The sequence below is a fragment of the Hordeum vulgare genome, chromosome 2H, assembly GCF_904849725.1.
Source record: "Hordeum vulgare subsp. vulgare chromosome 2H, MorexV3_pseudomolecules_assembly, whole genome shotgun sequence".
NCBI classification, from domain to species: domain Eukaryota; kingdom Viridiplantae; phylum Streptophyta; class Magnoliopsida; order Poales; family Poaceae; genus Hordeum; species Hordeum vulgare.
The window spans coordinates 104,046,779-104,058,960 of NC_058519.1; the positions used below are offsets into that span (position 1 = coordinate 104,046,779).

The following is a 12,182-nucleotide window of genomic DNA, read 5'->3' on the forward strand; positions in this document are numbered from 1 at the left end:
TCAGATCACAAGTGTGATCAGATTTAACAAAACATTGAGTCAAACATGTGAAAGTATAACTAAAAAATGTGGCAAATCACAAATATGACAATGAATCAAACACATGTTTAAGATATAGTGTCACGATTAAAGTTAGACGTGACAACCTTAAACTGGAAACCAATCATGCCCTAAAGGCATATGAATTTACACTTCTAACATTTTTGTTCGGAGAGGGCATACCACGTCCTCGGTATTGTTTCCAAATCCACATAAAACATTGCAATGGTTAAAAGATTGACACGTTGTTTGAATTTGAGATGCATATCAATAATGGAAACAATTCATATATCTACATGATCGATGCACAATACTTCCTCCTTTCGATATTTGTGGAAGAAATGAATGTATCTAGATGTATTTTAGTTTTAGATACATCTGTTTTTACGACAAGTAATTTCGAACGGAGAGTATTAAGTATATTTTAGCTTGAAGATACACCCATAAAACCAACATGCTACATAAAAGATTGTCAACTTAGTGATCATTTGCGAACCAACTTATGATTCGATGCAATGGCGAATCTAAGGGCGTGCTTCAACAGGCTTGAGCCCCCTTCTAAAAATGTAAAAACTAAATTTAGGTATATTCATCATAAAAAATTTAATACTATTTAAATTAAAAACTGAGAGTTAGTGTTTTTTTTCACACAGCTAACATTGAGTCCCTCCTTCATTTTCTTTCAAGATTCGTCATTGTTGAATGGTTAGGAGAACAATGCTATATGTTGTCCATCAAATCTCAAGTCATATATTTGACATTGATGGCCGTATTTTTCTAGATTATTATTCCAGGCCTTCTGACGACTCAGTCTCCTAAATGTGTTCATAATAGGATATGCGTGCGTTCATAGAAATGAATGTATGCTCATGACTTTCATTGTAACGTTTTGAAAGAAAAACTAGCGATCATCAAATTCTTGGTGCACCCATCAATATTTGAGGTTGGTGACGTGACACTAGTGGACAGAAGGCCATTTATTCCCAGAAAGAAAAAAAAAAGAAAAGAAACGGTAGGTCGCATATTTGGCAGCTAGAGGAGAGTGACAGTCCCCTCCTCGTCTTCTTGATCCTTCGTGCTTCCGCTTTCGCTTCTCGCCTTCTCCGCCCATAATCTTTCTCGGTCCAAGGAAGATTCCACCGGACAGGGCCAGAGGAGAGGATCTCGAAGGGAGAATTCGGGGGAGGTGAGTGACTGCCTGACTGCTCTCCCGCCCCCCTCCTAGAAATCCCCAATCGTGTTCTTGCATGCACCGCCCTGGCAAAATCGTTCTCATCTGTTTCAGTTTCCTGGAGTGGCTTCTTGGTTCTTGATTCCGTCATGCCGTACTCTTACTCTGCAGCCCGTTTGGTACGCTTCTTGCGCCTCGTGATTTTTTCCCCCGTTTGGTTGGTTTCGTGGCCTGCCTCTCGGAAAATTGGGGCCCTTTTGTGAGATTCTTGGCTGGCGTTGCTTGAGGGGGGAGCGTTGGTCTGCTTATTTTGGTCACTGTATTACTCGTGTTTCCTAGGAAGTCCCAGAAGTGTTTGGATTTTCCTTCTGCAGGAATTGTTGGGATGCAGCTAGATTCTGCGTGAGTTGTGACGATTTCTGACGATTGACAGTGACAGGAAAACAGATGCTAGTTCATATGGACTGTGTCTGACTAAGCCTTTGTTGGGTTTGATTGGGGAAAATTTCAAGGAAATTCCAGACACTCCTCGGAATTCTGGGGTTGGAATTTTGGACCCAGCATCGTCCAGCAAAAGTAGTCTAGGATTTCTTTTGGTGTTCTGCATGCTATAGGTGCAATCTGATGCTGAAGTAGAGCTAGTGCTAGGAAGAAAACGGACGTTTATTCAAGGTAGGTTTATTCAGCCTAAATCTGAAAGAACCCGAATGGGAGATAACACGCCTTGCTTGACAGCAAGTACACCTTCTATTCAAATGTTGGACAATTCCATTGGAAATGGACGACTGTAAGTTATTGCTTTTCGCATGTGTTGTACCTAAATTTGGAAATAAAGCGCACTGTAGTGTGTTGTGTTTATCTTTTTATGTTGGTTCTCGGATAATGCTAATTAGGCTAGATACGTCCAATTTCTAGATATGCTGGACATTCCTGCTTGCTCCCTTGGATCAGGCAGCTCTTGATTGTATGCATGACTGCTTGTGGCAGGATGCCGTTTATTTGTTGCAATGTTTCTTTTTCTAGAGCTTTGTATCAACATTTGTGATTCTGACATTGCCAATTATCTATTTCACGATCCACTGAGCCGCCTCCTCCTCCCGTAACCCTAGCCGCCGCCTCCCGTAGCCCCCCCCCCCCCCCCCCTAACCCCCTCCCGTCACCCCCGTGGGTGACCAGGGGGTAACCCTAGCCGCCGCCGTCGGTCCTCCCTCACTCCTCCTTCATCCTCGCCGCCGGGCGAAGCCTGGCCGGCAGGGACGGCGGCGGGGATCCTCTCCCCTTCACGCGACATGGCTGGCGCTGGACGACCGTTCGTGAGGAGGCGCCGGACTAGCACGCGGTGCGGGGGCGCTGCATGTGGATCCTAGCGGCGGCGTGCGGAGCGCGTCAACGACTGGGGTTCGTCCTTGTGGCGCGGTGTGGCGGCTGCGAGAGGGGCAAGACATGGTGGTCGCGTGCGTCGTCGAGTTCGGGTCAGATCCTTCTGGATCCGGCGCCCAGACGCCGTCGGCCAGCGCAGGGTGGTGGTACTCGTCACTGTTCAGATTGGATCTTCATTGATCCAGATACCCGCGGTGTGCTTCTCTCCTGCGGTTTCTTGGTGTTGCTGGCGTGCCCGCGGATGAAGCTGGTGGAGGAGATTCAGATAAGGGGAAACCCATTGGTCGGCCCTGGCCGGCCGCGCCGCCGCCGATGCTCAAGGGCGCCGTTTTTCTTCTTGGAGACGTCGGTCTACGTCTGCTCCTCCACTTCCTACCTCACTGCCTCTTGGGTGAAAACCCTAACTCCGGTGGGCGGCGGCGGCGTCCTTGACGTCGTGACCTTCCTGAAGGCGTCGCCTTGAGGGCTGAGTGGTGGTGGCACTATGTGGGTCATGGACAGTTGCTGGTGGTGGGCATTGCTTCGAAGGAAACCCTAAGATCTGACTTTCCAGATCGAACGACGGCGGTACTGTGGTGCCGTTTCTCTCTTGGGAGCATCGTTTGTGGAGCAGCGCTGGATGACAGAGGCAGGAGATGGAGCGGCTTTGTCTGGCCCGAAGATTTGGTGGAACTATCAAGTCATGCATGGCCGACAGGTGCTACGCTGAGTCATGCCTGGTTGGTAGGTGCTACGCACGACAGTTCTTCCAGAATCTTCGTGTCTGGACGAATGAGCGCAGGGCGGTGGCGCTGTTTGGCGTCGTGGCGGCGTCGATCATCTTGCACGGAGCTTTCGTTGGAGATGTCAAGTCATGCCTGGCCGACAGGTGCTACGCTGTGTCATGCCTGGCCGGCAGGTGCTACGCACGACAGATCTTCCAGAATCTTCGCGTCTGGATTGACGAGTCGTGGTGGCGTCGACGGATGGACGGACTGACAAGGATGATACAGATCTCTCTCCTGAAGATGGGTTAGCGGCCTAATGATGATGGCGGCATCTAAAACGTGTGCATGTGGTGTACGCTTTAGGTCTGCTGCACCGGCTGTGGGTTCCGATACGTTATGTGGATGTATCGGTGACGGCACCGGTTTTAGATATGGGGAGTGAGAGCACTCCACATTATCGAGTTTTGTAGGTGTGAGTGGTGGCTTCAGATGGTTTGATGTATGTTCTTGTTAGACCTATGTTGAATAATTAATAAAAATGGTCGTATGCATCGATTGATGCAGAGGCCGGGGGTTTGAACCTCCTTTTCTAATTTTTTTTTTATCTATTTCAGATGTTCATACATATATGTGACTGTTCGTCTGGTGTGTTATAATATTGATTGCCTAATGAACTGCAAGTGATTATGGATAAATCAAACTCTTGTTTAATGATTATAAACAAGGTGATAGGGGTTGCCGTTGACAACTCTCTTTTTACCATGTTTAATTTAATGTTGGCAATATATCATGAAGGTTGTTTAAGGCGCAATTTCAACTAAGCTAATTAGAAATTCCTGCAGAGAAATGTTGATTGGAGCTAAGTGATACCGTCATATAACGCTAAAACTTGTGCGTACAATGGAGGATCATCCTGGCCATCCTATTTCCAACTATGTAAGTAGTTACTATTTATAGTGAAACTTGTGTTTTGGGGCTTGTTACGCCACAAATAACAAACTTATATGCTGGCTTCTGCACACGTAGGATTTCCTGTCAGGGAATGGCTGTCATTCGAAGAAATTAGTTGATAAGAATTACGACCAGGACTCCTCATCAACCAAGTCTGACCGGTCACAACAAGAAGCACCTGCAATGACTGACAGTAGTCTAAATGAGCAACACGTCTCAAGACCCTCATCACAATCTGGTAGTATTATCACATTGTCACACTAGTAATCTGAATTTCGCTGCAGTTTCAACTCTTATGATGTAGTAGCATTTTTCTTTTCTGAATCTAGGTATCCATTTTGTGAGCTTTAATTTTCCGTCACTCCTATTACTATGCTTCTTACCAATGCTTAAACTCATAATTTGTCTTTTCTCAAAAGATGAAGAGAAGATTATCTCTGTAAACTAAGTTCTGATGGGTCGTTTGCTTTATTAGTGACTCTCTCCGATGATGTTCACATCGCCCAAGCCCCATTTACAGTGAGATGAATTGATGTGACCATATCTTCATGTTAACAGTAACACTGCTTTTTGTTTCAGACAATGACAATGATCATGGGAAGCCTGATCAGCACATGATAAAGTCACTGTTATCTTTGGGGAACCCAGATACTGTTGCTCCCCCTCCAATGCTTGCCTGTAGCCAATCATTTGTAAGTTCATGTCATCATGGGAATTGTTCTCTATCTCATATGCTGCCGTCAGTTATCCAGCTATTTTTATTTTATTTTGTTATAGGCATATATTCCTTATCCTGCTGATGCTTACGCTGGGGTCTTTCCAGGATATGCCTCACACGCTATTGTAAGTTTGCTCTATCCTTTTCCACTCTAAATCCTGTCAGAGCTTTTACTGTTCAAGGTGATTACCTATCCCATTTATATCTCCGTGGTTCATTTATGAGTTCTTTAAATTTGTTTACGATTTGTTGAGTTTTGGAGATCTCATTCATTCTGCTATGGCCTAGCTAAACCCGGGCAAATGTTGGGCCGGGGCGGGTTTCGAGCCAGGCTTGTTAAGCCCGACCTTCATTTCTCAAGCCCGAGCCCGGCCCGAAGCCCGAAATGCTCTGTTTCTTCAGGCTCGAAGCCCGAAAGCCTGGCCCGAACGCTGTTTTTGGGTGTACGCACGTGCAAGCCCGGCCCGAAATACAAAAAAAGAGAAGCCCGAGCCCAGCCTGAACTATCTTTCGGGCTGCAAAACAAGGCCCGAGCCCAGCCCGAATGGCAAGCCCGACCCGGCCTGGGTTTTTCGGGCTGGGCTGCCCATGACCGGGCCCTAGCCTCATTGTGAAGATAATCTTCCTACCTAATTATTGCTGAGTTCAATTACTGTTGAGAAGCAACATAAACACAAAAAGTGTCTTCTCAAATGAAAGAGGAATGCATAGACAGTTCTTTCATTGTTTTCCACATTAAGGATTTGAGCTTTATTGATCGCATCAGAAATAGTGGAAACCAATGGATATGATTAACTGAAATCATATTTTGATCCTGCCAATGCACATGATAGTGGTCATATTTATGGCATATAGTTTCATGTGATTGTTAAAAAATGCCCCCCCCCCCTTCTCGTCATATTTATCGGAAAAAGACTAATGGTTCTACATCAACGATTTGTGTATTATTTACCCAGGTTCATCCCCAATTAAATGCTGCAACAAACTCTCGTGTGCCGCTCCCTGTTGAGCCTGCAGCAGAAGAGCCAATGTTTGTTAATGCGAAGCAATACCATGCAATTCTTAGGAGGAGACAGATACGTGCTAAATTGGAGGCCCAAAATAAGCTGGTGAAAGCCCGGAAGGTAATATAATATACTCCCTCCATCCTGAAATAAGTGTCGCTGGTTTAGTACAAAAATTGTACTAACTTAATACTAAATTTACATCACTTATTTTGGGACAGAGGGAGTACTAAAGAATTTTTGTTCCTGATACTTTTTTTTGTAAAGAAATGCTTCTGTTTTCTCTGGTATTTGCTGACTGCTGCACCAATGCATAGATTTATTAGGCTGCCTTGGTAATATTCATAGTACTAATCTGACCTGAGCACTTTCGTAACAAACCTTGATAAGAAACCTCGGGCAGGCAAATTGCAACATTCCTTTGTTCAGAATTTTAGTTTCTGAAGGCTTGTACCCATCTACTTAGAACTATAAGTTTTACCTAGCAAGTACCTTTTCTAACATTGCCCCTTCCATCCAGCCATACCTTCATGAATCTCGGCACCGCCATGCCATGAAGCGAGCTCGTGGAACAGGAGGGCGGTTCCTCAACACAAAGCAACTCGAGGAGCAGAAGCAGAAGCAGGCTTCAGGTGGTGCAAGCTGTACAAAGGTCCTTGGCAAGAATACAGTCCTTCAGAGTAGTCCCACCTTCGCACCTTTGGCATCAGCTCCTTCCAACATGTCAAGCTTTTCAACAACCGGCATGCTGGCTAATCAGGAGCGCGCCTGCTTCCCCTCACTTGGCTTCCGTCCCACGGTTAGCTTCGCTGCACTGAACGGCAACGGGAAGCTGGCCCCGAACGGCATGCACCAACGCGCTTCCATGATGAGGTAAAGCAAAGCATCCTCTGGTGCGGCGCCGGTGGCAATTCATCCTTGGCTTATGAAGATGTTCCGGAAATGTGGTTGCAGTACCAAGACATTGTTATTAGTCCTTTTGAGTTTCATCTAGTTGAAAGCACTGGTGTGCTGATGACACTCTATGTGGAGACTGAAATCTTCATCAGATTTCTTTTGTGTGTACTTATTCAAATAAGGCACACCCTGATGATCTCAGAGATCGGAGTCGGGCATGGTTGAGACACCATAGGCCTGTCCTTCCTTACCTGTTGTGATTTGTGAATGTATCTGGTAATTAACTCAGAGGTGGTTGAGCTTCAAGCTTTTGAGGAATGCTGTTGCAGTTAAGCAACTTTGCAACCTGCTTTGCCTGATTTCAGTACCTGCAACTTTGTATCACATTTTGCATTTGATTTGGTGACTTGCCACAAACACAAATCACATTGGGTTTCTGAAACATGAATTTCCAAACGAACCTGAAAGTGATCTCAATTATAGGTGAATGATGGTCTAGTGGATGTTACATGAGTTCATCTTATTGTTCATTGTTATCTCATACTTCAACGTTCATCAGCAAACTCTAGCTTCTGCCACAAAAATATTTCACTGGCAATAGGGTAGAGATGTTGAATCTGAACAATGTTGCACGTGCCAGAAGGTGAAATCTAGGAATAAATCGCCTGCATATCAGATACTAGCAAATGGAAATTCAGTATGCCTCCCTCAATAAGGAAGGCCTGTGAGTACAAAAGAAAAAGAGTTCTGGCCTCAAATATCTCAAAATGCTGAGCAGAACTCGGGTTTAAAGGGGAGCTTTTAGCAACACAACATCAATTTACAGACCCAATGGTAGACAATTTACAATCTGGGCAAAAAGGAGTTATGAGGTGGAAGTGGAAAATGGCTCTTCAGGTTTAAAGGGAGGCACTCATCCTCAGCACCATTTCAAGCCTCTCGGCCTTGCGGTAGTCATTCTCAGTAAGGGTTCCAACAGGAAAAGGCGTAATCTCCAGAACTAGGTGAGGGCCAGGGAGCTCATCAAACAAAGCTCTTACATTGTAGCAGCATACGCTCTCTCCATGCGCACTCTCCCTCCTGATTTGACAACCCTGATTGAAAGTTGAGACATTCAGTTAACAGAGCACGGATTTTAGAAGAATAACAAGATAACATCTCAGTTTGTGAGATGCGAAGCAGACAAAACAGCTAGAGAAATGTATTTCTCCTGGCTGAAGAATGAAATCACCTTGTGAGTGGAAGCATCCACAAAATTGTCATCTTCAGATAGAACCAAAGCAATTTCTTTAAGAATTCGGCGACCTTCTTCCTTCGAAGGAACTCGGTACATCCTCTTGAGTGTGCCTTTGGTCGTGGGTTTCCATTTGCTGACGAGCTTCCATTTATCCTGGCCTTCTTTGTCACCTGAATAACAAGAGCATGCATCAGCTTCATGTATGAAACCATATATAATGGGCAATGAACTAGAATTACACATCTTCTACAATATTTTCAAGATTCTTGTCCCCATAAAGGCATCAAAGACACATATCTACTGTACTGGATCCAACATTCTGGTGTTCACCAAAATCATGATGCTTCCTTGTGAATCACTTGTCAAACCATTTGGGTATGCGTTGTCTCCTGCGTCCTCGATACAGAAACAACGGAATACTCCCTCTGTAAACTAATACTATAAGATGTTTTAGATCTGATCTAAATCATCTTATACTCCCTCCGACCCAAAATTCTTGTCTTAGATTTGTCTAGATATGAATGTATCTAGTCATGTTATAGTATTTTGATACATCCATTTCTAGACAAACCTAAGACAAGAATTTTGGGACGGAGGGAGTATTAGATTACAGATGGAGTAGCATTTAACACATGAAGCCTGAAAGGTTAACCATGTTACCAGTAGGCTGTATTATATCAAGAAAAAGAAACAGGTTGATCCCCGTAAGGTGAGGTTCGACACCAAAAATGGGTTCTTAGGTCCTTTCGATAGTTAAATGTGTATCACAAAAAAGAAGCAAAGAAATTGGAATCATAATTACTACAGTTTTGGAAAAGTATTTATACAGAGATATAAGCACTGGAATTTAGATATGTCAACGTGAAGAAGAAAAACAAGCGATTGTCAGTATCCTCCATACCATACACACAAGAGATACTAAGAAAAATATAGTGACAAAACTGAGAAGTACTAAAAAACAGAGCCAAGAAAACTATCAAGACCACAAATCCTCCATGTAGTACTCTTCCCAGTTTGAGAGTTCCTTGCACAGTACTCCCTCTGTCCGGATAGACAAGGCATACTTGACTTACCAATTATAGCTTTGACTGTAACTTTGTTTCAACTTTTAACGATGTTTTATCAATAGTTACAAAATCACAATCATAAGAAAGATACTTCTGGCGAAGCTTAACAAAGGTCGACTACTACCCGCGAGAGAAGTCATCTACTGATGTTGTCAGCGGGGTCACTCGTCCATCCATGCATGAATAGCGGTATCCCCCATCTTTAATTGTTGGTCAAAGCTTGAATTTGACAACCAAAATACGCCTTAGAGCCACACATCTAAGTAATACAAACAATCCACAAACAGGTGAACATTCTGATTCTCATGTCAAAAGCAAACAAACCCTGACGAGCATGTTTCTGTTCCATGATAGTAGCAATCTCCTATCGTGAGGCATTCTGATTCTCCTGTCAACAGCAAACAAACCCTGACGAACATGAGGCATGGCAGAGTTGCAAGTTCGTCGCCTTTTTCTACCTATATCCCAAACAAAATTTCCCCACAATCCCCTCATGTCATAACCCTTAGAGTAGGAGCACCCACACACAAAATGCTTCCACCTTTTCAGCCCCAGTTTGACCAAACCTCATCCAGAGATGAAAAGCTGTTTATCACCATGTGCTTTGATCCGTGGTAGCGAGCAGAAAGCTCACTCCAACAGATTCTAGATAGAATATATCCTTCCTTATCCACAATCCACCCCAGACCCACTAGCCAGGATACCAAACTGTACCGTTCGCAGCTCACAGTATTCACATTCCACTCCACTAAACGCAGCATGAGCAGCGGTGCACAAAAGATCATATCATCGTCGATAACATTTGAATCCACACCACGGATACCTGGTGCGCCGCCGCGGAGCTTGTCGGCCCACTTGGAGAACCCTAGGTCGCTGTCCCCGGCGCCGTCCTCGCCCCGAATCTCTGCAACACCACACCAAGATCAAAAAACCCATTTCCCTTTCCGAACCGAACCGCACGAATCATCCCATCATTCGCGGGGCGCGCGCGCGAGATGCTATTACCGTGGGAGAGGAAGGGGCTGCGCGGGGATCCCGCGAGCCCGATGTGGATGAGCGCGTAGTAGACGCAGAGGCGGCCGGCCCAGAGCAGCACGGGCCCCTCGAGCAGCGAGGCCGCGATGGGGCCCACGGCGCCGGCGGAGAAGGCGCCGGCCGCCGCGGCGGCGCGCCTGTGCGGGCGGGCGACGGAGGGGGGCAGGAAGGGGGTCTTGGACGCGGCCGCCAGCGGCCCGCGGAGGGCGAGCGGGCTGGGCGCCGCGGCGGCGGCGGCGGGCGCGTGGAGGAGGTAGGCGAGCATGGCGATTGGCAGAGATTCGTTGGCTAACTGTAAACGGTGGTGCGCGCGCGTCGGTTCACTCCGTTCTGTGCTTCACTCCTCCAGGTTTACGACCTTCGTCAGTGCTGCTGCGTGGCACAGACTACAGAAGGAAAAAGGAGAAGCGAGAAAAAAAATTAGATTGGTCCATAGAAACATTAGCTCTTTTATTACTAAAAATCAGAAGAAAAAAATGCTCGATATATTACACGCTAATTTTTGAACTATCGTCCAAATGCAACATCTAACCAGCCATGCGGATAGAGTTGTCGTGTTCCGGTTTGGATAAGAGCTGTGTATCACAAGTGTGTGTGTGACATGTGTCGCTGGATTTTTACGAGGCGGGCCTAGGAAGATTCATCGTGCGTGGTGCACGGTTTCTTGCTTTTCTTGTCCATGGAGTGAACCCATGTCAGGTAACATCTCAAACTATCCGAAATCACTTTCAATCGAGGTTTATTATCACTGGATTTGGTAACTTGGTATGTTTAAATCATTTCTCGTTCTTGGTCTTCAGATTGCTGGACTTGCGTGTATGTATATTCAGTTTTAACTCCTCGGACATTGGAAGGAAGGAAACTGTTTTTCAGGAACGATTACTACTAAAATATCTAGCGCTACGCGGCGAGTCAGGGCTATGCATGTCAGCATGTGGTGGCTTCAGATAATGGCGAAATGCTGAAGGGGACGGAGTGCGACCGGAAGGACTTTGGGATAGGTACACTGTATCAATACAGCTTTCGGGTGACAAACGGCGATGCTCTACTGGCTGCTTCCTTGCCGTGGAGAAATACGGGTTTTTGGATTGTTCGTCACGAACCTTCCGGCAGAAACCAGGGCGGTCTGGCCCATAGAGGCCCAGCCAACCACAATTTGCCCTTTTTTCATTTGGAAATGCTAAAGAATCTGACATAAGATTTCTTTAGTCATGGAAAATCAAGTGTTTCTCCATCGCAAAAATAAACAAATGTATTTAAGGACAAATTATGTTATCGTGAGGGTGGCAAATTATTTTTATGTTTAGGCCCTGTTTGGTAGCTCTGTATCTTTTAAGTATTCTGAAAATACTACACTTTCTAGGATTATTACAGTTTTAATTATTTTTTTGCATGGTAACTCGTGTCTTATTTACTCCCTCCGTTCCTAAATATAAGTCTTTTAAGCGATTTTATTAGATGTCTACATACGGAGCAAAATGATTGAATGTACATTCTAAAGTATGTCTATATACATCTGTATGTACTCCACTAGTGAAATCTCTACAAAGACTTATATTTAGGAACGAAGGGAGTATATCATAAAGATCAAATTACAAATCATGTAAAAACCGACATGATGAAACTAAGAAGATATCAAAACATCGTTGAGCTTGACACCAACGTTTGTCGCTTGTCCGTGACACCACCACAACAACCACCAAAGAAAATAAGGACGGATCACTTTTTTACCCGAACTCGATGAGGCTCCATCGTTGATATACAACTTTGAGGACCTTCAAAGTGACTTATCAAAGATGAAACCATTGCCGTTGAACGAATCAGACTGGGGCAACACACTGAACACGCCATCGAACTTCAGATCTGACACTTTTCCACGACTAAGACGTCGAAAGAGGAAACCATGCCTGTCATCCATCAACCACGAACCCAACACATATTTCGTCTTCCAGATGTCGTCGGTGCAGACCATAATC

The 12,182-nt window shown here is 45.1% G+C and overlaps 2 protein-coding genes across 4 annotated transcripts; one reads left to right on the forward strand and one right to left on the reverse strand.

The window, feature by feature from the left end:
• Nucleotides 1-1,048: 1,048 nt before the first annotated feature.
• On the forward strand, nucleotides 1,049-7,212 carry LOC123425358 (nuclear transcription factor Y subunit A-7-like). 3 transcript variants are annotated; one of them, XM_045109046.1, is made up of 8 exons: nucleotides 1,049-1,225; nucleotides 1,325-1,389; nucleotides 4,140-4,233; nucleotides 4,324-4,486; nucleotides 4,828-4,940; nucleotides 5,026-5,091; nucleotides 5,923-6,090; nucleotides 6,491-7,212. In XM_045109046.1, exons 3-8 carry the CDS (start codon nucleotides 4,198-4,200, stop codon nucleotides 6,845-6,847), a joined length of 903 nt encoding a protein of 300 aa, XP_044964981.1. In that variant the 5' UTR covers nucleotides 1,049-1,225; nucleotides 1,325-1,389; nucleotides 4,140-4,197; the 3' UTR covers nucleotides 6,848-7,212. The 3 variants fall into 3 exon arrangements, with proteins under 3 accessions (XP_044964981.1, XP_044964980.1, XP_044964982.1); XM_045109045.1 differs by lacking the exon at nucleotides 1,325-1,389; XM_045109047.1 differs by lacking the exons at nucleotides 1,049-1,225; nucleotides 1,325-1,389 and adding an exon at nucleotides 3,932-4,022.
• Nucleotides 7,213-7,518: 306 nt separating this feature from the next.
• Nucleotides 7,519-10,605, reverse strand: LOC123425359. The gene is made up of 4 exons (XM_045109048.1): nucleotides 10,177-10,605; nucleotides 9,995-10,075; nucleotides 8,099-8,274; nucleotides 7,519-7,961 (listed from the first exon to the last, which is right to left on the reverse strand). The coding sequence occupies exons 1-4, from the start codon at nucleotides 10,469-10,471 to the stop codon at nucleotides 7,767-7,769; spliced, it is 747 nt and encodes a 248-aa protein (XP_044964983.1). The 5' UTR covers nucleotides 10,472-10,605; the 3' UTR covers nucleotides 7,519-7,766.
• Between the last annotated feature and the right edge of the window lie 1,577 nt (nucleotides 10,606-12,182).

Excerpts from the sequence above, each read along its gene's own strand:
- LOC123425358 (XM_045109046.1), top strand. The coding sequence starts at position 4,198 with ATGGAGGATCATCCTGGCCATCCTATTTCCAACTAT. Across the intron at positions 4,941-5,025 it reads TTGCCTGTAGCCAATCATTT|GCATATATTCCTTATCCTGC; the intron begins GTAAGTTCATGT and ends ATTTTGTTATAG. Across the intron at positions 6,091-6,490 it reads AGCTGGTGAAAGCCCGGAAG|CCATACCTTCATGAATCTCG; the intron begins GTAATATAATAT and ends CCTTCCATCCAG.
- LOC123425359 (XM_045109048.1), bottom strand. The coding sequence starts at position 10,471 with ATGCTCGCCTACCTCCTCCACGCGCCCGCCGCCGCCGCCGCGGCGCCC. Across the intron at positions 8,275-9,994 it reads GCTCCGCGGCGGCGCACCAG|GTGACAAAGAAGGCCAGGAT; the intron begins GTATCCGTGGTG and ends CTTGTTATTCAG. Across the intron at positions 7,962-8,098 it reads TGGATGCTTCCACTCACAAG|GGTTGTCAAATCAGGAGGGA; the intron begins GTGATTTCATTC and ends ACTTTCAATCAG.